Source organism: Schistocerca cancellata, chromosome 11 (genome assembly GCF_023864275.1).
Source record: "Schistocerca cancellata isolate TAMUIC-IGC-003103 chromosome 11, iqSchCanc2.1, whole genome shotgun sequence".
Taxonomy (NCBI): domain Eukaryota; kingdom Metazoa; phylum Arthropoda; class Insecta; order Orthoptera; family Acrididae; genus Schistocerca; species Schistocerca cancellata.
Window position 1 is genome coordinate 155,575,990 of NC_064636.1, and position 24,871 is coordinate 155,600,860.

At 41.5% G+C, this 24,871-nt stretch overlaps 1 protein-coding gene across 1 annotated transcript in view; it reads left to right on the forward strand.

Annotated features, from left to right (window-relative positions):
- Nucleotides 1-24,204, forward strand: part of LOC126108980 (serine/threonine-protein phosphatase 6 regulatory ankyrin repeat subunit B-like) — a 30,436-nt gene extending 6,232 nt beyond the window's left edge. Inside the window, exons 2-3 of the mRNA XM_049914380.1 lie at nucleotides 15,935-16,072; nucleotides 23,643-24,204. Of these exons, the coding sequence (XP_049770337.1) occupies nucleotides 15,935-16,072; nucleotides 23,643-24,135 (631 nt within the window). The 3' untranslated portion in view covers nucleotides 24,136-24,204. The remainder of the gene's footprint in view (nucleotides 1-15,934; nucleotides 16,073-23,642) is intronic.
- The last annotated feature ends 667 nt before the right edge of the window (nucleotides 24,205-24,871 follow it).

Consider the following 24,871-nt stretch of genomic DNA (forward strand, 5'->3'; position numbering starts at 1 on the left):
GGGGCACAGTTTCAAACACAGTCAGTATATGTCAGTTCTGACAGATGGAGAGAAAGCAATGGGCATCATAGGTGTAACGTTGTATGTGTCAAAGTGGGCTTCGACTTGCGTTTGATATTCAGACCAATCCTCTTCATTACCATTAAACTAATGGTGCTTGGGAGGAGTGACTGGCTGTGTAGCAACTTAGTCATTTGTTAGATGCTGAGCAGCAGTTGCTCAGTGTGCTGCACCTGAAATTGAAGAACTTTGTGTTGAGAGGTAACCTGTTATGGCTCAGACACAGTTAAATGCTTTATGGCATACACAGGGTGAAACAGTACACACAAAGAATAGTTTACCCATTGTCAGATGTCACAGGCTGCACAGATTGCTAAAGCAGGACAAGTGGTGAACTGTGGTGACACTAACATCAGTCTTCAATGCTTGGAAGAGTGCAATTGTGTCTGAATAGTGTACTGAACACCTCTAATGATAGGCTCCACAGGTAATGACTGGATGTGGCAATGTTAACACTGTGACATCAGCAACTAAAACTGAAATGGGCACGTGACCATCGGCACTGGACGTTGGTGCAGTGGCAGAGCATTGTACAATTGTACAGTCTGATGAGTCCCAATAGCTTCTTCATCAATCTGATGGTAGGGCATGAATGATATTCCAGGGGAAAAGCTCCTCCCATCTGTTCTGTGGAGAGACAAGCTGGCAGTGCCGCCGACATGGTGTGGGGAACATTCACAGGGGCATCTTGTGGGTCCAGTGGAGCTTGCTCAGGGCACCACGATAGCAAATGAGTATCGTACACTGGTTGCAGACCACGCACAGCCCTTTGACTCACATTTATTGACAGTAGTGGCAGTTTTCAATAACATGTTCCATGTCACAAGGCCAGGAGTGTGATGGAGTGGTTTGAGGAACACATTGGCAAGTTCTAGTTGATATGCGACCCGATCGCACACATCTGGCATACGATGGAATGTGGCGTCTGAGCTCATCTCCCCCTCTCTGGAACTGATGGACATTAGGTGGCTTAGGCTGTGTCCTACGTGAGCGACAGAAGTGACTGACAGTGCACAACAGCTTCAGGCGACAAAACACAACCGCAGGTGTAGTTACGGAAGTGTCCTATGTGAGCGACATCTGTGTCGCTGCCTGTCTCCCGCTGCAACTGGCTATGTTTGAATTCAAACGTATTTGAATCTTGTTGCTGCAGCATGTGCGACAGAGAGATACAGCCACGTGTCTTCTCGGCAAGGCAGTGGAGCGGATGCGACGGCAGCCATTGAAATATTTAGGAGATTATAAGAAAACTATTTGGTGAAAAAATTTGGTTCATCCGCATATTACAGCTTGATATCGTCGCTTGATAAAGGTCTCAGTTTACTTTCGTTATTCGTCATAGTTACTGTCCTGCACGAAATTGAGTACATGGGTGCAGGAAATTTTGAAGAATTTGCAGAGGTAAAATCACATCGCATAGATTTTACATATAGTTCATTTAAGGCCATACATTATTGTGTATGAAATGTAATAATATATCTAAACTGTATTTAAAATTGAGACCGGAATATTTCTTTTCATTCTTGAGATATTGGTTGTTACATCCATGGACGGGACGGAACCTTTCCTGTGCTTTGGGAATCAAGTGGTCGTAAAATTGTTGTATTTCATAAACGGTTCAAGATATCGAAAAGATCATATTTGGAAATGACAACATGCAGAAAGGACTATATATTGTATGATTGACACTAGATTCACTTTTGTAAACGCGTGAGCAGAGCAAAAACAAGACTCCCTCTAAATTACACCATGTGGTTTTTTCTGAATTTTCATAGCCAAACAAAGGGAAAGAAATAGTAAACGGGGTATCAAAGTGATCAGCGTGAGGTCTAGTTTTGCATGAACATACGTAACTGCTTGAAAGTAATCTGGGTAATTATAAAAAACTTAATTAATGAGGTGAGGAAAAATTGAAATATTTCACAAAAAGCTGCTGCCAAGCTATGTAAATGAAGTGTCGAAAATTTCGTCTGTTCAAGGCCTAGCTATTTTGCACATAAAAAGATACATTGGTATTTAAATGTCAAAAAGGATTCCATCGAATCAAGTACGCTACAAAGGCAAACGAGGAGTCAGTAAATCATCCCTTCTGAATAAAACTTGAAAATCAAAAATGAAAGAAATCATCCAGGTAATTTATGAAATGATTTGTGTAAAAGAAATAAGTAGATCAGAGAAATGTTCTACATGCTTTTGAATGATGGTCAAAATCATGAACAGAAAATGAGGTGCTCCAAACGTTTCCCTAATATTTTTTATATCTTATTTTTAGACAAATCATTACACAAAATCTTTGACTTTCTTTTTAAAGAATTTGTATGCTTTACCTTTACACACTATAGCCTTAACTCTGACTGCTGATGAATTACATTTGTAATTGCAGATATCTGTAAAATTTCATGCTTCATTGTAATTTGTTAGGAATTTAATGTTTGTGATATACTGGGATAAGTGTGTATACACTTAAAGATAAAGTTCTTTGGCAAGACCTTAAAATATGCTTAGCAATGCAGTGTAAACAGTATATATAAAGTGTATTATACAGAATTGTAACTGAGTCAGTTAAAATATAAGATGCAGCTGAAATCGAACCTAGGACAACGAATCGTACTCGTGTTCTGTAACGCTACCTCTACACATCTAACTGTCCTTCAGTTATCAATCTACGTACTTACATGTCTATTTATGGTAGTCAGTAATGTAGTCAGTCACTCTTCTGCATTTATTGGCTGTTAAAAGTTCTTGATCACGTAAAAAAAATTTGTATTTAATGTGCTGGTGAGATAGTCAAATGCTCCTCTGTTCATTCACGTGTCTTTGAAGATTTGTATGGTGATCTTGGTAGTTGATATTTATGAAATTCTCCATGGAGATTCCTCCCTTTGTAAATTTCATGCACAGCATTCCTTTTCGCTTGATTTTCTTAGGTAAATCTAATTTTGTAACCTTACTCTCCAGCTACAGTATTCTACAGTTTAAGGGCGCTGTTTTATAGAGACAACTGGTTGGCTCTAAGCAGCCTTCTTGTAGCGCGACATGGTCGCTCGCACGCAGGAAACCCGAGCTCTTGCCTGATGTTGCTGCTTGTCGCTGGAGTGTCACGTATCCAGAAGTCGCTCGCTTCTGTCAGTCACATAGGACACTGCCTCAAGTGTGCAGATGCAGTGCCAACTCCCTCCAGTGACCTACAAAGACCTCATATTTCTTCGATGCAATTAAGAATCACTGCTGTTGTCCATGCTGGCTATTATGTAGGTGGTCATAATGTGGCTGGCCAGTGGCTATATAATACATCTGTTGTTGGTGTCTGGAGTTGAAAGTCACTTAATTTGTTTTCTTCTTCCACCCTATGCATTCTCATTTTGCTGCCCATTAACGTCCGCCTCCCTCCCCCCATTATGGCACAGTGCGTAGGGATTCTTGATAAGTTGTATTAGAAATTTAGTCTCCCAATTTGGTTAGCTGGTTCTATTGATTGAGGTCATGGCTTCATATATTTAATGTTCGGTGGTTACATTGTGTACCTGTCAGTGGTTTCTGAAATTTCTTTAATTCCTGCAGAATAGGTCTGTGTGTTAAGGCATTCCTAATTTTTTAAATGTGAAACATTGTCTCTGGTTACTCATGCAGTTGAAGTGCTTGTGGTAATGTCAGCTTCCAGACTAGAAGGCAGCGTGCCAGAGCTCAGATTGACATGTTTGATTCTTAACCTTGTGTGAGATGTGGGGAGAAATATACGGACTTGTTGCCCCTTATTGCCTGCATTTTAATCACCTTCCCAGGTCTCCATTTTTCAGAGTTTAAGTTGGTACTTGTTAGTGGATGCACAGTTGATTAGTTCAACTTCGTCTAGTCTAGTCTACTCAACTTTAACCAGTACATTGCTGCCCAATATGTGGTAGTAATATCAGTTGGGTTTGTTCTGATCCCCTCACACAGTGTTACCACTGTAGTGATGCTGAAAACACAGCTGACAGTCTAAGCAGGCCACTCCTCTGCCTTCATCTAGCAGCTGTTTTGTTGGTTCAAATTACTCAGTGTGCCTACGTACTGGTTGAAAAGTGCCCACAAACGATTCTATTACTGCATACCTGCAATAGTCTAAGGATTGTAGCACCTAGAGTTGTCTGAAACTAGCAAATATTGCAGGGCATCAGAGTTTGTCGAAAGCATATGCAATATCTTTTGCGCTGGCTGTGGCATCTTTGTTTTGTATGTTTTTGACAATTTCCAGAGCTTGATTAACTACATCGTCTGTTGCTTTCCTTTTATTAAGACCAAAATCTTGTGGGCCGAGGCCCCGAAGCACTCGAAGCCTGGAGGCAGCTGTACAGTAGCTTGTGCACCTTAGCCATTCTGGTTTTTGAGGAAAGTTGGCCTGCATTTTCTGGATGATTCCTGCAATTATGGTTCCCCAAACTGTAAATAGCGTGCCTAGCCTTAAGGCATCATATATTAATTCTGGTAAGTACAGAGTGATCTGTGATGCTAGTCTTTGGAGTGTCTGTGAATGCATCCATTCTGGATCTGGAGTTTGTTTATTCTTTAGTTCTATTATTCCTACCACAACTTTGTAATGTGCAAATGGGTGGGTGACTAGCTGAATTGCATGGAGTGTGTTTGTGCTCCCTGAACATGGTCTGTGAGTGTGTCACTGACATCAAGGTAGGAGATCATTCACTAGGAGGTGTTTATTTCTTCATCTTCCTGTCACTGTACTCTTATACTGCTGTAGCTTACGCAGAACACAGGGCAGCAATACATCCACACATTGCAATGTTGTACATGATAACCTGTTGTAACTTCTAGATGTAGTGAAGCATGTCACCATGCCTAGTTCAATCCCACATTTACATCTCACAGTACACATTCAGCAGCAGAGACGACACTTGAAAGTGACAGTTGGTCCTGTGCACACGACAGCAGCCTGACTTCTGGTAGCCCCAGCTTTCACAAGCATCTTTGAGGTACTGACAACTGGGAAGTGTTCCATCAGTAATTGTGATTGGACTGAAAGACAAAAGGGGAAAAATGTTCTTGTCGGAGCACAAAAGGGTGAAAATATTGCTCTTTGAAGGACTCGTGCAGTAAAATGGAGAACTGCTTGAGCCCTCATTCTGCTTTACGTACCAAAATTTTTATCATGCGAAGATATTCATGCACACTGCCACTGCCCATCTCTCTCTCTCTCTCTCTCTCTCTCTCTCTCTCTCTCTCTCTCTCTCTCTCCCCCCCCCCTCTCTCCCAGCGATAAATGGAAACCCTTTCGTACTTACACTGTCTCACTTTTTCTTTTGCAATGCCACTGTCTCCACCTAACTGCAACAGCTCAAAAATGCCGTGGTGTCAATGTTATTTTTTCCCATCCCCATGTGTTCAAAATTTCAGTCCATAATGTGCTGTCCCCCTATACCTGTGTGTATTAGGATGCAGACCCACAAAGCATGTGTAGGGTCTCCACGCATCTATTTTTCATTTCCACTGTCATCTCTCCATTTTTCTCCTATTGGGTATATGTCCATCCATCTCTCTTTCACTTCTACTGCTATTGTCTCACACTGACCAGCAATATCTATCTCTTTTGGTTTCATTGCTGTTGTCTTCATGCATCTCAATTTTCACTGCGACTTTATCACCTCCATCCCGCCACCTAGCCTCCTCTCTTTTTCTCCCACTGGCACTGTCTTTCCTAGCTTTTGCCATAACTCTCTCTACTATTCTTTCAGCACAAAAAAAATTGAGTATTTCCAGACACCAAAATTTTTGGTGAGGAAGGTGCAGTGAGGACTGAGGCAGCTGGTTCCCTACTTTGCTGTCAGTCTTTCAAAGAGTTAAATATTTTCACCCTTTCATGCTCTGATAGCATTTTTCCCCTGGTAGTCTTTCCCTGTGCATCTAAAGTTTCCACAGCCAATATCTCTGGAACCACGATACATACTGACAAACGGCTTTTCCGGCTATTAATGTAAGGCAGGAGTCGCGAATGTAAATTCTGTGAGACATTCTAAATGGTGTGGAAATACTGGTATCAACTCACTTACGTTTTTTTTTTTTTAATGGACACTCCATATTTCATACACAATCAATAACAAGAGCAATCAAAATAATAATGGCGTTGGTTGCATTGCAATACATAAATTACATTCCAAGAAATTGAAACGTAAAGTTGCTGCATGAAATGAACGAAATGCGCTGTTATTGTACTTCCCGCTAAACGAGAGTGACCCGCACATTGCTCGTAATCATGAAGTGATTGACGTGCATGTTCTTACATTCATTTTTTAATTTTTTTTATTTATACAGCAAGTTCTGTAGGACCAAATTGAGGAGCAAATCTCAAAGGCCATGGAACGTGTCAGTACATGAAATTACAACATATAAGTAATAACAGATAAAAATAAATGACTTTGTGACTAACCTAGGCCTCTTAATTGCTGAGGACTGCTGCATGTTCCCTAAATCTACAGCTACACAAGGCTCCTCTCCACTCAACTCTGACAGTTGGTCAAATCTATTGCATATATGCACAGTAAAACTGTCTGAATACCTCCTCTTCCTAGCTGCCTTCTTGCCAATTGCCAGTTCCCATTCCCCCACTACCCTTCACCCACCTCAACCTATCTAGTTCCTCCTTTGCGTGTTTGCACCTGAAGGGCACAGATCTTACATTCCTGCTCCTCTATCAACTTATTTCTGCTACAGATTCTGCATTCCCAGGAGAGGATCTCACTAAAATGACCACTGGCTTCGCCACTGCATTCCCCTCGATGAAAATACTTTGAACAAATCCCACACCGTAGCCCACTATTCACAAACCTACGACAGAACCCACACTCCTCACTCATGGTAAAATTTTACAATTACTGAAAAAACTATATGGCTACATTACCAAAGTTCAGTTACACCACTAGAATTATTTATAGAACTAACAATAAAGGTCTCGAAATTCTCTGCCTACTAAGAAAGCAACTACTTGTATAAATACTGCTACACAACAGCTAATACCAATACCAACAAAACTTCACAAAATTATTAGCTAAAACCAAAAAATTCGAAAGGCTACTGGAACATTAAATGAAGTTAAAACAGCGAATGAAAATTTTACTGAAGTATTTCACTAGAAACAATAAGAAACGTCGGGTGAAAACTAATGTACGAAATTTACTAAACAACTTAAACGCACAGAAAACTCTAAAAAACACAGCAAGCGAACTATTCCAAAAGTTTATTAAATCATTATTTCGCTTCAAACAGCATGAAACACTGCCAAAAACAATTAAATTTAATAACTGTATAACAGTGGACAAATAAGTTTGTCAGTACTTAGCTTTCTAACCGCTACAGCTGTAGTGCAAGCTGCAAAATGTACACACACATTGCTATCATGAGGGCCTAAGGAAGTAATAAGGGTTTCTGCCACAACCATTGATATCTACATAAGTGTCCCTCATACTTGTCGTATTCATCCACATACAGATTGTGGAACAGTACCTGCCAGTGTACGCTGCCTCGTTACAATGTCCAGGTCAACCCTTCGCCTCTGCAGTTGCGTACAGCAGTGGGCTGCAATCGGCACTGTGTGTGGGAATGGCTCACTGTGATGCAGGTTGTTCTTTGTGAAAGTATGTACAGGTACATGGCACTGGTGTACTGTACACTGTGATTGGTGTCAGTTGTAATCGTGGTATTAATTTACCTGTCAATCTGTTCTAGGCATTTGACATGGTATTCAAAAATGAGGAAATGTTTGACATGATGTTACTGTACAGAGAATGCCACAAATATGGCACATCTCCACAAGTATTGTCAGAAGGCTTTGTGTGACAGGGCAGTTCTGTCCATGAACGTGGTTCTGCAGCAGGGGCCCCACACGTGAAGCAACAGATGGAGTTGTTGTAGTGGTCCCTGCAATAAAGCCTCGTGCAAGTATTCGTCAAATGGTGACGGGTGGGAATTCCTCGAATGAAAGCGTGACATGTATTCTGCACAGGCATAGATACCATCCGTATCATGTGGCAGTACATAGTCCTCCATAACGACTACGTTCAAAATCACCAGGAATACTGTCAGTGCAGAGTTGCCACAAGCTGTGGAAATCAGGAATTTCAAAAATGTCAGGGAATAAGGGAAATTTGAAAAAAAATAAACACAGGAAACATCTTGTTTTGGTCCCAGTAGATGAAATGGTTTGTTTACTGAGGTGCCAAGCAGTCACTTGCGGGGGGGCAGCTGAGTATGTGCGCCCCTTCCTTCCCTCGTTCTTTCTGCTTCTCCCTTTCCCACCTGTCCCCTCGCTTGCAGTCAGTGCTGCCACCACTTCTTGCCATTAGTCTAGCAGCTGCCAACAAGAGGCAGGGAGGTGTGAGGAGTGATTGGTTTGGCTCTGATTCTCAAGAGACTGTAGACACAGCGACTGGCGATAGCAGTCGTGTGTGCATGACTTCTTACTGAATGATTTTGTGTGTGTGTGTGTGTGTGTGTGTGTGTGTGTGTGTGTGTGTGTGTGTGTGTGCGCGCACATGTTTGTTTGTTTTGGTTTTCAGACAAAGGCCATGGCCGAAAATATAGTTGAGGGTGTGATTGGTCTTTTTTACACACCATGTCTGCAGCTCAGTATGGGTTGATCACCGTGGACTCACTTCATCAGCATGGTTTCTGTGACACGTAAATAACTGACCACATGGGTGGACTTCCACGACAGGCCAAAACCGCAGGCTGTTGCTGAAGGTATCTCAAGGGATCGGGCCTGCCAATATGAAACCGTGAAAAACTCGAATTTTTCATTGTTTTAGTTTCAGTTAAATTTTTTTAATTTTGACTGGTAAGAATTGATTCTCTAGCGAAGAATACTACTGGAGAACAATACTGCAGCAATAAAACCTAAACGAGAGGGGAAAAAGTAAATCTTTAGTTGTGAAGGAAATGCTCGATTTACAACAAGAAATCATGTTGCACGCACAAGTATCTGCAAACAGCAAAAATGTATCAAAGGCCTTCGTAACAATAAACTCCTTTCTGTAAGTGTGGCGTCACAATTGCCTACATCAGGTTCATTTCAGCAGTTGTCAGTGGGCGGATGTGCAGTTGACTTGCATATGAGCAATAGCTTCTCCCTCTTCTGCCTACTTGAAGTGCGGCTGTTTCCTCTATTGGCAGTAGCAGCAAGCAGCAAAATGCTAATGAGAAAATTTTTTCTTACGTTCCACAGCTGCCAGCTTCACGCATTGTGCAGAGTTACCTGAGTTGTAGTGGTGAGGGGTTAGCCTCCACGTGACCCGTATTTGCGTTTAGTGATATTGCTGTATAATCTTCTTTTACAGCTCCCAAGTCAAATGAAAATAAAACGTTTTTCTGTTGCCGGGAGCTATCAAGCAAATTAAAATACATTGACATAATTATGGAAGGCAAAAATATATTAGTTTGTCTTCTGGATTTTATTTTATTTCAAAGATTTTAGCAGTCGAGCATTAATCACTTTGCAGAACAATGAACTTACCGTCTTCCGTTTGCTAAAGAAATTTGGCTTTATTAATCACTCCCACTGAGATAATCAATTTATTTGAACCAAAGTGTTTCATACCACAGTATTGGCTAGTTTCAATTGTTTACTGAATTTAAAGTCCACGTTCTCATTTTGTGACGTATGGTATTATGCCATTATAAAGAACTATACATGAGATGGTACAGTACTGCTACTCAAAAAAAATTACGTCCCAAAAACCACACTGAAAAGGTTAATATCACGTGGGACCTACTTCATTTTGACTGTTGACAAATCAATGTGCACTTCAGGCCGGATTAGGAGTTTCAGTATAGTTTACAAAATTCTGATGCTTTTGGAGTATCCTCTGATGTCATGTTTCTTTTATGGCGTAATGTAAGATCTCTTTATGCTTTATACATACATACATACATACATACATACATACGTGCGGGCTTCCTAAATCATTGCAGCTGCACACACCCATTAATGCCTGTTTTCGGGCGCGCTCTGGCAGCTGCTAAATCGAACCTACTTCTAACAATCTCAGGATAGTTTTGCGAATGGTGGTTTGAGAGGCGTTACTTTCAAAGTAAATTTCTCTTTATGGAAGATGAATTATGTTACGTGTGAGAAAGTGGGATGAATTTCTTCAATCAGAGCATTTGACTCTCCACTTTCAGGCCCAACCATGTAGAATAATTTGTCTCAGGAGACCAGACACATCATTATTCCAAATTAGTGGCACATTTGTGTGAAATACCTTAAGTATAACACACGCAAGAAAAATCAATACTACATGTGAAAGCTTAGATTCTCTTGTAGCTTATTAATCTTAGAGACCAATATTATATGAGAAAGCTTGGCTTTTCTTGTTGCCACACTACGTATATTAATGTAAACTGTTAACTTTTCCTCCTTGTGTATTCACGCTACGTAAGTGATCTCACTATTGGCTTACTACAGGGTGTGCCCTATTCTCTGAATATCTATGAGCGGCTGCCGAGATCATGTTGCAAGAGATATGATTGGCTTGCATAAGGCCATCGCAATCTCGATTTCAAAGCTCTGGAAACTAACGTGCTGTGTCGGTGCAATTCGAATTTATACTTAATATAAAAATATGCAGCGTATTTGTTTCCAAAACCTGATGGAAGACCTACCCTTCAATTGCATCAAGTAATATGGTGTCAACATGATGGATGCCCTGCCCATAATGCCACAGTGGGACAGTATGAGCTAAACTAACCACCCCACATCTATGAATTGGACAGAGCAATCGTATCGAGGGATTTCCAGGAGGATCGCCAGACCTCACGCCCACGGACATTTTTCTCTGGGAAAATGTGAAAGACGCGGTGTACCAGCAGGTCCCAACAACAAGTACGAACACTACAGCCTATATTCGTGCTGCATGCTCTGCAATAGCATCACAAACACTAATAGCCATGAGTGGATCAGTAACGGAGTAGGCACAGCTGTGTTGCCAAGGATATAGTGACAGCAGTCACTAAAGATGTTCAGTGACACGTCCTGTACATGGCATGTACCGTTGTGTAATTGATATACAACTACATACAAATAGCATGTATCCCTCTGTGTGACCCTTTGACAGCCATTAATTTTGTTTACCCTGGTCAGTGGATACCAGTATTTTCTTACAGTTATGTGCACTGTAGTAGTATGAAGCACATACGAGTAAACCATGCCCTCGTTTATCTTGCGGGTGACTGGACATCTGTGTGTTTCCTAGGCCACGTACTAACAGTGTACATAGCGATACGTAAATACAGCTTTGTTGTATCATAGTACTTAAATCACATCGCGATTTCGAGCAACATGCGGGTTTCTCTTGTATTGTGAAAAGTGCAATAATGTCACGTTCCACTCATTTCAAGCGTCAAATTCATGTACCAATTTCTCGATGTAATTGATGCATTGCGGTGAAATCAATGCCATTACTGTCTGCCCCTGGTAACTCAGTGGTCAGCGCAACGGAATGTCATACCTAATGGCTCGGGTTTGATTCCCAGATGGGTCGGGGATTTCCTCCTCTCAGGGACTGGGTGTTCTGTTGTCCTTATCATTATTTCATCCCCATCCACATGCAAGTCACCAAAGTGGCATCAGCTCGAAAGACTTGCACCAGACGAACTTTCTACCCGAAGAGAGGCCCTAGCCACATGGCATTTATATTTTAATGCCATAACTACTACTTTCTGTTGAAACCAATATTTCCGCACAGTTTAGAATGTCCCATAGTTTTTACTTTCTTGAGCCCCTGCTGTACATTCATACCCGTGATAGCTGTTAGTCAGTATCTGTTGGTGGTTCCACAGATAATGGCGGTGAAAAGTTTAGGTGGTACGCCACGTATCAATCAAATTCTGTAAGTCAACAACATTTAGACAGTTTACTTACGTACTTTGGCACATTTAGGTCCTTCGTCATATATAAACAACAAATAAGTATGCATAATATGAAGTTAACACAAAATCATTTGACTTGGGTTTCTTTCTGTATACCTTGATTAAGTGAAATTTTTGTCTTGAGACGTAAAAATGTTGTTAGTAATAATTTACAGAATCAACAGCTTTTCCAGTTATATATGTTTTTAACAGTAATTTTAAGTTATTTTAAACACGTGGAAACCCTCATGAGGCCATTTTTAGCACTGTAGTACAGCTTCCCATCTATTTATATACGTGCGAAGTGCCTATTATACAGAGGTAGTATGTCATCAGGTTTTATTGATGGAAAAATGCTGGGTAAACACCAAGTTTCATGACCTCAGAACCTATGCAATGGCCCTAAAACCCTTGCCATGTTTTCATTACATCAGTTAAAACTGTGTACTTCAGATGGGATATCAAACACATACTTTGAGTGGATATAGACACTAAATATGAACTCTTAGATATCATAACAGATAATGATATCCAAAAAGTTTCAAAGTTACTGAAAAATGTTATCTTAAGAAGACATGGCAAAGGTGCTGTCATGAATAGAAATTACTGTCCCCACAATTGGTGCTTTCCCTACACAAAAATCTTGGTCCTTTGTGGCTTTTCCAGGAACTTCCCATGAACAAATTGTGCTTTCATAAGCCACCTACGGTCCAGCGTGAGACACACCTAATACAAAATAACCAGATGATTTCCTCAGTTTGCCTGGGCTGGAAGGAGTGTGTGGTGTTTAAATTTTGACGCTGTACTGAAGGATAGCAACAGTATGACATATCTTCTGTCTGGTATACAAATGGCCTTCAGGCTATGGGCTATGCGAAACACTACATGCCTTGTCTCTGTCACCAGCGAAACACGAGTTATGACCCCCTGAAAATCCGTATTTTGGGGCGCAGCATTTGGAGCATAATGGTACCTCGAAGATTTGGAGCATAATGGTACCTCGAAGTGTGATCCATGGGATGACTAAAACACAGCGTCCTAAAAGCGTTGAGTTGCTTGCTCAGAAGTGTGATGTCAGTCAGTGTAATCACCAACTGGTGTTCCTTATGCTCTCGCCACTTAATGCTTCTGCTGCAGTACAGGCTTTACTTTGTGTAATTGTCTTTCATTTCCTTGGTATGTGTACGACGTATGCCAGCAATTTCTGTAGCCAATTTATTCTCCTATGTACAAGAAGTACGGGGGAATGTGGCATAATTTTATATATAATTTTATTTATAATCAAATAAAAATAGTTGTTTCTTGTAATATGACAACAGATGATCCTCCTATGTAATTTAACATGATGATTAATATTTGAAACGGAAACACGTCACTACTGTTTGTCTTTTCAAGAAATCTTGTTACTCATTCATTACATGTAAATATAGTTCAGATTGCCACTCAGCTTGCAGACATTAGCTTCTAAATCTCATAGGCAAAAGTCACAGACAGCTGATGTTACAATTACTTCCTTCAAAATTTTTAGGTAACATTATTGGGAGACATCGGTATATCAGTTAAGCAAAATTTGTAAAACTGTCTTGACGACACAATCATTTATTAAAGATATGACCGTTTTCCACCTCTAGAAGTAGGCCATTTTCAGATAATGCTCTGTAGAGGTAAAAATTAAAAATTCTCATTTACACAGGGAAGTCAGCAAACATCAAAAAGAGTGTGCATTGAAACAATGTATCATCAGACGTGGGGCTGCCAGCTGCCGATGGCTGAGGTTAAACAGCATCAGTGTTAGCCAATGGGAGGCAATTTATGTGTCCTATGTTAAGATCTGAATATCCATTTTTAAAAATGTATAAAATTGTAACTGTAAATGGCCAAAACAGGGGTTTGTATAATCTACAGATTTCGTATGTCTTAAAAACAGTTCTGATACATTAAATAATAAGCCAATATGATAGGTTAAAATGTAACCCAGAACACCGCCTCGAGGCAATAGTTAGCATTGCGAAGATGCTGTTTGCATAGCAACTGCCATAAAGTCATCACTTATGTACAGGGCTACTCAGAAAGAGGCAACAGATTTCACATTTATTGCTTCCATAATACAAAAGACAAACACAGCTGCAGCATTCCTGGAAATAGAAATCAACTTTTAATGCACTGAATGAATGTGAGCACCATGTGATACACAAAAAATATCAGCTGGCCGTGGTGGCCGAGCAGTTCTAGTAGCTTCAATCCGGAAACGCGAAACTGCTGTGGTCGCAAGTTCGAATTCTGCCTCGGGCATGGATGTGTGTGATGTCCTTAGGTTAGTTAAGTTTAAGTAGTTCTAAGTTCAAGGGACTGATGACCTCAGATGTTAGGTCCCATAGTGCTCAGTGCCATTTGAACAAAAATATCAAAGCAGGGGCTCATTTCCTGCCACACACAAAGCTGCTGGTCTCTTGTTATAGAATTCGCAGATTCAACAGTGCGATGTTGCAGACTTTGAAGAGTGTCAGATATGGGGGAGGTAGAAGTTCAATGTTTTACGTAGCCCCATAGATAAGTGACAATGTGTGAGGTCTGAGATGCTGGATTGGAAGAGAAGGACCGGAAGATGAACGTCATTGCCTGTGGCCCCCTAAGTATCCAGGCCAGTGGGCCATTATGAATATGTGAGATAACTTAATAGCAGTTGCTATGGAAACCGTGTCTTTGTATTGCAAATGATCGCCTCAAAATGAGGTTCTGGGTTACAGTTTAACCTATTAGATAGACTTATTATTAGTTTTATAAAACTATTTTTAAAATACACGATATCCGTAGGGTGTAGGAAGCCCTATTTTGGTTAAATTGTTGTTTATTTTTAAAAATAGATGTTCATAGTTTTACATGTGAATTGCTTCCCACTGACGTCACGTGCCCTCTTCCACAATGTTTAACCCACGGCTCCTCAGCCATCAGCAGCAGTTTCGCAGCTGAGGTGAGCATAGCTCCTCAAAGCTTGGCACTGGCAGCCCCATGGCTAATGATACGCCATTGCAAAGCACACTCTTTTTAGTGTTCAGTGATTTTCCCTGTGTAAATGAAAATTTTTAAATTTTATCTCTACACAGCATTGTTTGAAAATGGTCAAACAGTAAAGGCAGGAACCAGTCATATCTGCAATAAATAAACGTACAGTTGAGGTGCTGTTCAGTAATTTTACTCCCTTTGTGCAATCATGATTCCTGGAGCTATCACAGAAATCAATTATCTTAGCTTGTGTAGATGTTTTTCCTTCAAAAACATGTAAATATGTTTACACTGAATACAGTGACAAATTTGAACTTTTCTCATTCAGTGGCAGCCTCTTACCAGATGTCGGTAACATATTTACGTTGTCCTCATTACTGATCTTCCTCATACTCATTCGGCATTGTAGTCTGATGTTTAGTATGGGCCTACTGAGTCAAGTGTGTTGTTTCCTCATGTCTATCAACACTATTTTGTGGACAAAATTTAAATGTTATGATGCCTTTTTAATGACTAAAAGTTTCCACTGGCTTAGCTCCATTCTCTCGTGCCTTATCTGAAATACCTTCCCTGCAAAGTTAAGTATCTGCTGTCTTAATGTTTGTAACGTGTGCCTGTTACAGTCTTTGATAAATGGGCTAGTTTGAGTATTGCTTTAGTGACGTATTTGCAATGTCCTGTTCAATAATCCTGTCAGTCCAGGAATACTGGGCCCTTACATTTACCTTTGGTTTGTTCTTTCTGAACAATTTTTTGTTTGGTACACTTCGCTGCTGTTATGGTGGAACTTGGGAAAACCAGTGTGTAAACTGACAGAACGGTGGGCTGTTGAACTCGGGCTCCCCACCAGCGTCACAGACAGCGTGTGTCGTGTTGCCACTGTGGACAGGACCCCGGCTGCAGTAAGCAGCCTTCTGTCACCCCCCGCCCCCCCACAATACCCTGTGCACCCACCCGCTGACGCAGTGCCTCTTGTTTTCAGCACGCCGGCCACCGCAGACTGCAGGCCCACCAGCACCAGCCACGGCACTCAGCCGCTCAGCGACCGCGGCCGCACTCCCACCGCAGCTGCCCGCCATACTCCCCCACCACCTGACGACTCGGCCGTCTCCCGCCTGCGGTGAGTACCATCACTGCCAACGCACGACATGTACATTCACAGTAACTCTCAGTGCCGCGTCAACCAAATGTTACACTGAAAAGATCTAATTTAAATTTTTTAAATTTTCGATGAAGCTGAGCTTGGAGCTATCAGGAAAAATTACTTCATTTAATTGGTGTGTTTAACGCGGCTGGGGCTCTTGATGGTGTTGACGTACCTTAAAAATTAGTCCTAAAAGAAGTTGGTGAGAAGACAAGGTTTCAGTGCACTGACATTAATGAAACTTACATGTCACATGAATGTATTCTCACAAGAAACCTCTTTTAAGTGCAAGATCACAGACTCTTTCACTCATTTGAAAGTGTTAACATTTATGATGGAAAAAATTTTAACTGCTAATGACTCACCATCTTCATCAGGAGGGTGACAGAAAAATGTTTCCGTGGGGTTCAGAGATCAACCTCCTATATAACACACTTATTACACTTAACAGAATAGACATCGTCGACACCCGAGAAATGTTCAAGAAAGACCATTAACTTGAACCATGAGCACAAATGATAAAAGGTCACAAAGGCAAACTGTTCAGAACATTCAGCTAAGCATCCACTCTTTTAAATGATACACGTGTAATGGTGTGAAAACAACTGATGGAATTTGATGGCACGCAAATGAATGCAAAACAGTCTGTCATGCAGTTTATCATGAAACTCGCCATCCTTGAAGGTGTACATGGAGATAGTGCGATAGTACATTTCATAGGCATAGAACAAACATACATCTAGAGGCTGAATTTTCCAGTGATACAAATTGTTGTATCACACACCTTTAAGGAGGGATAATTTGCTCTAAAGGAGTGTAGTTTTTATATGCAGACCAGGAATTGAGCAAAAGACATTTTAACAAGCTGTTGGTCAGAAGCAGTGCTCATACTATAGCTGTAGTTCTCTTATGCCCATTTTCCCGCTCTTGCTTGCTTTCACATAACTATTCCCTGTTATTGGAAATAAGCGACCGACGGTAGCGGTCATAGACAGTTGGCTGTATAACAAAAATTTGTCTGACAGTGAATTGAAAGGTTTAAAAGATGCATTCATTGGGACTAGATTGACATTGCAGTTCCTTCTTAACTTGAACATGCTCAATGTACCAGACTAGTACCTGCACGGGCATAGGACGACCAACAGTGTGACTATTCAGCATGCCATTTGAAACTGATCAGAGGAGAATGCAGCAAGAAGTTATGGAATAGTGTGTCCCAACTTTCAAGTGGGAAAGTGGGTGAAATGCATATGTTGTAACTTAAATGGCATGTGAAATGTATGAATTGACTTAAGAAAATTCATTGCTCCCACCTATACAGAGATTCAAGGATTCCATAACTCAATTATCTAGAATGGTCAGCCGTAGATATGAGCAATGTGTGTATCTACTTGCAGTGGGTCCCACGGCTTCCTATTGTTGTTATCTAATTTGGTTATTGTGTTAGTGAAGGAAGGGTTCCATTGTTCTGGACAGTAAAACTGTCTGTGTTAAGTTCTTTGTGTTCCACTGCCCAGAACCCCATCAGATTCCCTTATTGATTTCGTTCTTTTCTCCTAGTTCAGTATACTGAAACACCTGTTCATTTTCATATATTGGTATGTTTGTTGCATATATCACAATTCTCAGCAGCCATTGACGGAAACACAATCTGCCTGTGTGCCATGCCCACCTGCATAGCCCAATAAATGTGCAAACATTCGATCATATAAACTTCTTACGTGGTGAACAGCCTCTTCACTTGCTCCACAGAATCGCTGTGGACTACTGGTAAAATAGCAACACCAGAACAACCACCCTGACTCCACAGGAGTGAAGCCCAGCTTACACACTAATAGTGAAAGTTACTCATAGCTACTACTGGATTTTACACTAAAATTATTGATGAGGCTAAGATTAATGAGAGTAACGACAAGCTCCATTGGAATCATCACAGTGGCAGTACATGGCAAGGGTTTAACAAGATGTGAGTGGCCAGTTGTTCTTCGTAGGCTTGTGGATGCAGCTCTCAGTGCAGAGACGTCAGGCTGTGTCCTACTCATGCCTGGTGCCGCATGCGAACTTCCACGAGAAAATATCATCATTTGGAGCTAGCATCATGGTGTTTCAGTGAAATATCAGCAAACCCAGTGAGCAACTGTGAGCAGCGTATTCCCCAGTAACTGACAAAACAATTCTCAGCCGATATGTTATACTAATGCTGGCTGCTATTAATTGTTGTTCCACAAACTGTCTGGAATTTGTGCTGTTACCCAGTGACAATCATGGTACAACCAATGCCTAACCAACACCTGACAGCTTCATGGATTGGACTGTTCCCTGGACAGCATATATATGCCACAAGCCGATTTCCTTCCTTCTTCTTGCTCAAGTCTCCAAACTTTTTAAGAAGAATGATGAAATGCTCGTTCGGACATGCATGCATGTCTCAAGGAGCAGGCATTGCAACAGCTACATCTGTTATGAAGGAAATAATTGATCAACATTGTTTTATCTCCCCACATCAGTCAATGACTTTCAATCAAAGCGTCCTCTCCAGTACAGAAATTGATGTGTGTATGAGTACAGTTAGTGATGCATGAATGATGACATTTTGGAAGTTTGGGTCTGGCCATGAGTTGTGCATGTATAGCGAAAGTGGTTAGGGCGAGCACTCGCGTAAAGCGGGAAATCTGGGGTCTGGCATGAATTGTCTCTGCCAACATTCTCTTATGGACTTGAAGGCTGTCGTACTCGCATCTGAAAAAGCATTTCACGCATTTCATAATGGCTGCAGCCGCTGCAGTGCATTTTTCTTTGGACATGCACAAATTCACAAACGAACATTGTGTTTGTCTTCGTAACAACACAGCCACTGCAATACTGTCAATGATAATACACTGATGTGATAAAAAGTCATGGGATACTTCCTGAATTGTGGTGGACCTAGACATGGCAGGGACTCAGGAAGTTGTCAGAAGTAGCCTGCAGAAATAGAGCCGTGCTGCCGCTACAGCCCTTTATAATTGCGAAAGTGTTACCACTGACCTCTTGATTATGTCCCATAAATAGTCCATGAGATTCATGTCAGGTGATCTCGGTGGCCAAATCATCCGCTTGAGTTGCCCAGAATGTTCTTCAAACCAGTTGCAAATATTTGTTGCCCTGTGACATGGTGCAATACCAGTCATAAACATCCCATCATTGTTTGGGCAAATGAAGTGTATATGAATTGCTCCAGATGGCCTCCCCTAAGTACCCAAACATATCTATTCCCAGGCAATGTTTGTTTCAGTTCAACCAGAGGACCAGTGCATTCTATATAAACACAGTCCTCACCACTATAGAGCCAGCACCAGCTTGCATCATGCCTCATTGACAACCTGTGTCCATGGCTTCGTGGGATATGCGCCTCACTCAAACCCTACCGTCAGTTCTTACCAACTGAACTCTGGACTAATCTGACCAGCCCACAGTTTTCCAGTCATCTAGTGTCCAGCTGATACAGCCACGAACCCCAGAGAGGCAATGCAGGCGATGTTGCGCTGTTGGCAAAGGCACTCACGTCGGTCTTGTTACCATTGCCCATTAGGGTCAAATTTTGCCACACTGTCCTAATATGTGTGTTCTTCATAATGTCCCACATTGATTTCTGTGGTTATTTCACACAGTGTTGGTTGTCAGTTAGCACTGACGACTCTATGCAAATGCCACAGCACTCGGTCATTAAGTGAAGGCAGTAGGTCACTGTGTTCTGTGATGAGAGGCAGTGCCTGTAATTTGGTATTTTTGGCACACTCTTGACACTGTGGATGTTGGAATGGTTCCAAAATGGAATTTCCCATGCATCTAGCTTAGTTGCATGACGAAGTGAAAATATATCAATTTCTCCAAAAAATATTGATATACTATTGGAAAATGTGACACTGATATATATCATTGTATCGATATCAAAACAGCAATATCAACTGCTGATATTTCCGTTTTATATTATATTTTTTCACAATTTTCCAAAAATATTTGAAGTATTTTTGTAAATTGTAGTAGGACATAATTTTACTTTCACTGTGTGAAGGGGTGCGACTACATTTTGAGCTTTCATCATTTCCGATCTTTCTGTTTGACACTGTAAAGCAAGTATATGTGGCACAGAACAATTTCAATTGCACTGGGGGTGGTGGTTTGAATGGAGTAAGAAGACTGATAAGAAACAGAACACCAGTGGCGTTAAAACACAATTTTTGTGGCAACTAGTGTGCTATTTCTTTGAATCAATATTCTTTAAAAACAGTTGCTGAAAATCAACAACAAAAATGTAAATGTCGAGAATGGCAGTTGCAGTGGGCGCAGACGTGTGAGGGGAAATGCTGACATAATTGGCGGCCAGCACTACCAACAGTAACTGCAAATGTTTAGATTCACCATGCAATTTTGACACTACAGCTGCTAGGTCGCTGGCATTTGCGGAAATGAAAGAACAGGGAAGGCGACATGAAGTGTATCAGACAAATCCTATATATGCGACAAAACCAAACGATTGACCCATCAGACGCCTTTCATTGTGCCACTTGTGTGGAGTTACCACTGTTAATGAAGTGTTTATTGGCATGCGTGAACATCTATCATGCGTTGGATGATATGCAGTTGCATTGTATGGCGGTTCGATGGCTCATATCATCCGACAGTTGCAGTTCACTACAGACTGCATGTCTCATGCAGTTCACTACAGACTGCATATCTCAGTGCTCTCCATAGAAAGTAATAGAGGAGTGAAATCAGGGTAGCTTGCCTGCTGATGTGCTGCAGCATTCCATCCTGCCCAGAAGTCAGGAAACTTTTCATTTGGTGGTTGCTTTACAGCAGGAGAAGAGTCGGGGCAATGGTCGTGTTGAAACCACATACACTGTCAGTTATCCAGTGGTACTTCATCTGGCAGAATGGGCAGAATGTTTGTAAGAACATGTCCATACGTACTTCCATTTAACCTCCCCCCCTTTGATGAAGTAAGGTCCCTCAATGTAATTTCCTATCATACCACACCATACATTCGCAATTCAAGGTCGTTAGTATTGTACCTGACCAAGCCAGCATGGATTTTTAGTGTCATGTGCAGGCACTGCAGATCAGCTAGATATAATTGTATGCTATGTTCAAAATAATGTCTTTGACTGTTTCTGATGTACTGACAGACAGTAGGGATGACATTTATGTGAATGTGGGGTGCGAATGACACTCGTCTCCCACATTCCTATTGGTACGTCTCATGCTACTGTTTGAACTGACAGGCGTCGTAGCTGGAACAGCATCTTCAAGTGCTCTGTCAGCCACAGTCTTCGTCCTTGTCCTCTGTGTGATGCTGGAGCTCTCTGTTCGCACCGGTGACCTAATTATTCGTGCAAGGCTCTGGCGCAATAGACAATGATGGAAAGAAGACATTCCTGTTTCAACAGAATTTCTTTGACATCCTTGATATAAAATTAGCATGTCTGACTTCTCATTGGTGTACATACCTGCATTCGAAGAATACTGAAGCACAAAAAACTCGCATATAGACTTGGCAGTTCGTGCTAGTTCTACAGTGCAGTCAAGTAAACAGTTGAAAGGTCACTTACAGTGGTGCAGCCGTGCCTGGCTATCTTTTGTTCATGATGCAGTGTTGTCTGTCACTGGAGTGAGTGAGTGAGTGAACGAGCCAGTGAGTGCCCACTCTGCCTACCCACCTACGTCATGAGATGCTTCTGTGCGCTCTTTCAAAGTGCTGTACCACAGCGCATGTTTTAAATCGGCAGTGACCCAGTGTGGAGACACATCCTGGCAGTGTTTACTGCTATGTAAATGAGTTGACACTATCATAATGCAGCAGACGACTGCCCACTCCTGAGATGCAACGTTATGGAGTAAATAACATTAACATGGGAACAGGAATCAAAAGTCAGGGCTCCCGTATATGTTACAAATATAAAACCGAATGCCTGTTCCACTGAATATGTGTTTGTCTACAACTTCCTCCAAAATTGGCATATATATTCCGTCCGATAAGATATTAAACAAAAAACACTGGAGGTATACTGGAGAATTTAAGGCTTTCCTTTGATGGGATGCGTTGAAACGCGACAATTCTTGTGACACGAGTTGTGCTCAAAAATTATGGAAAACTTGTTTTGCGTGTTCTACAACTCATTTTCATGACTTTTTTGTCATGTTGGTAAACATATCTCAAAAGTATGTGTACACCAGGCATATAGGATATTTAGTGTGTTGTCAGATGTTGACAGGGTTATTGGTGTGTTAGTAGTAGTGGTGATTATTTGTTTAATGTAAAAGCGGTTAGTGCATTTGTATTACATGTTGTTACAAGAATGGAATGAAATGCATCAAGGTTTTAGAAATATTACATACTGCTTTTGGTGAGTCTACCATCAGTAAAACTAGTCTTTACGACTGATACACATGTTTCGAAGATGATGATTATGAAAAGGTTCATAAAAGAAGACGAAATAAGTTTCACGATATGATGTTTGAGCTAACAATCAATAGTCTGTGACAATATTCCAGATGGCCAACAACGGTCAAAAGTGAATGTCATGTTTCTCACAGTGTTCTTAGATTTCAACAGTTTAGTGCACCATGACTTCCTGTCACAAGGTGAAATGGTCAGCAAGCAGTGCAACTTTAAAACTCATCGCCAGTGGCCTGAAGAAAAAAAACCTCCAGATTTGTTGTGGAACAAAGATCTCTGCATTGTGATAATGCACCTGCTTAAAATTTGTTGCGTGTTCTTGCATGTTTGGCTACAAACCATACTGTAGTCATGCCCTTGGCGCCACGATCATCCTGTACGAAATTTTGTTCCGAAAAATTAAGACAAACCTTAAAGGCCTGTCTTTTTCATACACAGATCATATTCAAAACACATCCCTGAGAGATAAGGGTTATCTCATAGACAATTCCAGAATTGTTTCAGTAACTGGTACAAACACTGGAATAAATGTATAACATGTAATGGGAAATGTTTTGATGAAGACATTGATGTAGACTAATACATAAACCCAGTAATAGATCCAATATTCACCGCTTTCGCTTTCAATAATGTTGTCAGTGTTGGCACCTAATTTTTGTTGACAGGCGATGACGTTGTATTTCACTACTTAGAAATGTGATTAGTTACTTGTGTTTTCTTCCTAAGTATCAGAAGGGATTGCTGCCAACAGAAGGTAGTGTTAGTTGTATTCCTGTGGAGGTCAACCATTGGTTACCAACAGGATTCACAGATCAAAGGAGGTGACTCTTTGGAGTGAATTAGGAGAAAGTTACAGCTCATTTAGTAATGAGATGGAGTGAACCAATTTTTAATGGGAAGTGCTGCAGATTTGTATTGTGGGCTACTGGTAAGTATCTGTCAGTGATACGCTGATAGATCTGTATTGTAGAGGGGAGATTCTAGATTTGTAACTTGTCGTTAAGCAGAAGTGTATACACGACTGGTCAGTTTTACGTCTGTGATGGTTTTTTCATTTGGAGTCTGAGTGTTTGTAGCAGAGTGTAAGTGTGTTGATGTTTTGTGCAGGTTGCTTTCCGAAGCAGAGAGAGGGAGGAGGCTGATAGAAGCAGCCAAGGAGGGGGCAGTAGAGCAGCTGTGCAGGTTGCTGGCGGCAGGAGCGGACGTTGGGGTGAGGGACAGAGCGTGGTACAGCCGGACTGCCCTGCACTGGGCAGCAGTCTGGGGCCATGTGGGGGCAGCCTGCTGCCTCATAGGGGCCAGCGCGGAGGTCAACGCCAGGGGCAGCAGGCAGACGACACCCCTACACTTCGCTGCAGCAAATGGCCATACGGCTTTGGTGCAGGTGCTGCTGGATGCATCTGCTGACCCAAATGGCAGAGATGACTTGGGGCTCACGCCACTACACTTGGCGGCAAGGTGGGGCCAGACAGGGGTGGCGGTTGAACTGCTGCAGGCGGGAGCTGACAGAGTGGCCAGGGATGGCGGGGGGAGGACCCCTCTGGACCTCGCCATGCAGAACAACGAGCAGCAGCTGGTGCAAATGCTGCAACAACACTGATGTACAGCATTACACAAAACATAATTAGTTTTACCATATGTCTTAGTTATAAATAAAGAATACAAAAAAATGATCTTCTGTTCACTCATTTATACCTAACATTTCGTGCTGCATATCACTACTCTGGTAACACATGACAACTGCAACAATCAGATATAGCTGTAAACTAACATGAGGAACCATTATTTTGAGGATTCAGTCTGTAAAATACTTCACGATAGATTTTTCAAAATCTCAACAACTGAAAAACACTCTATTATTTATAAACATCACCTCTGTCTCATCGTATACAACATATTCAAGTTACTTACAAGGATACAGACAGTACCTATCATGACTGCCTGCATTTTGAAATGTGAACACCCAATCTCTTTGAAGACACTAATGGCACAATAGTGTTGATTGTCTAGCACATCATGCAGTTGCATTAACGTCTGTTGTTCGAACCAGTCCCCGACATTACCTGATTACTGGCAGCATGCATGGTGTTATGTTGCACCAGTGTAAACTGTACGATACTCAAACTACTGTCATACAAAACTGTGTGCCTGACTGAGACTCGAACTCAGGACCTTTGCCTTTTGTGGGCAGGCGCTCTACCAACAGAGCTACCCAAGTGTGACTGATGCCTCGTCCTCAAAGCTTCACTTCTGCCAGTACTTCTGGTAGAGCACTTGCCCGTGAAACGTAAATAGAGCACTTGCCCGTGAAACGTAAAGATCCCGAGTTAGAGTCT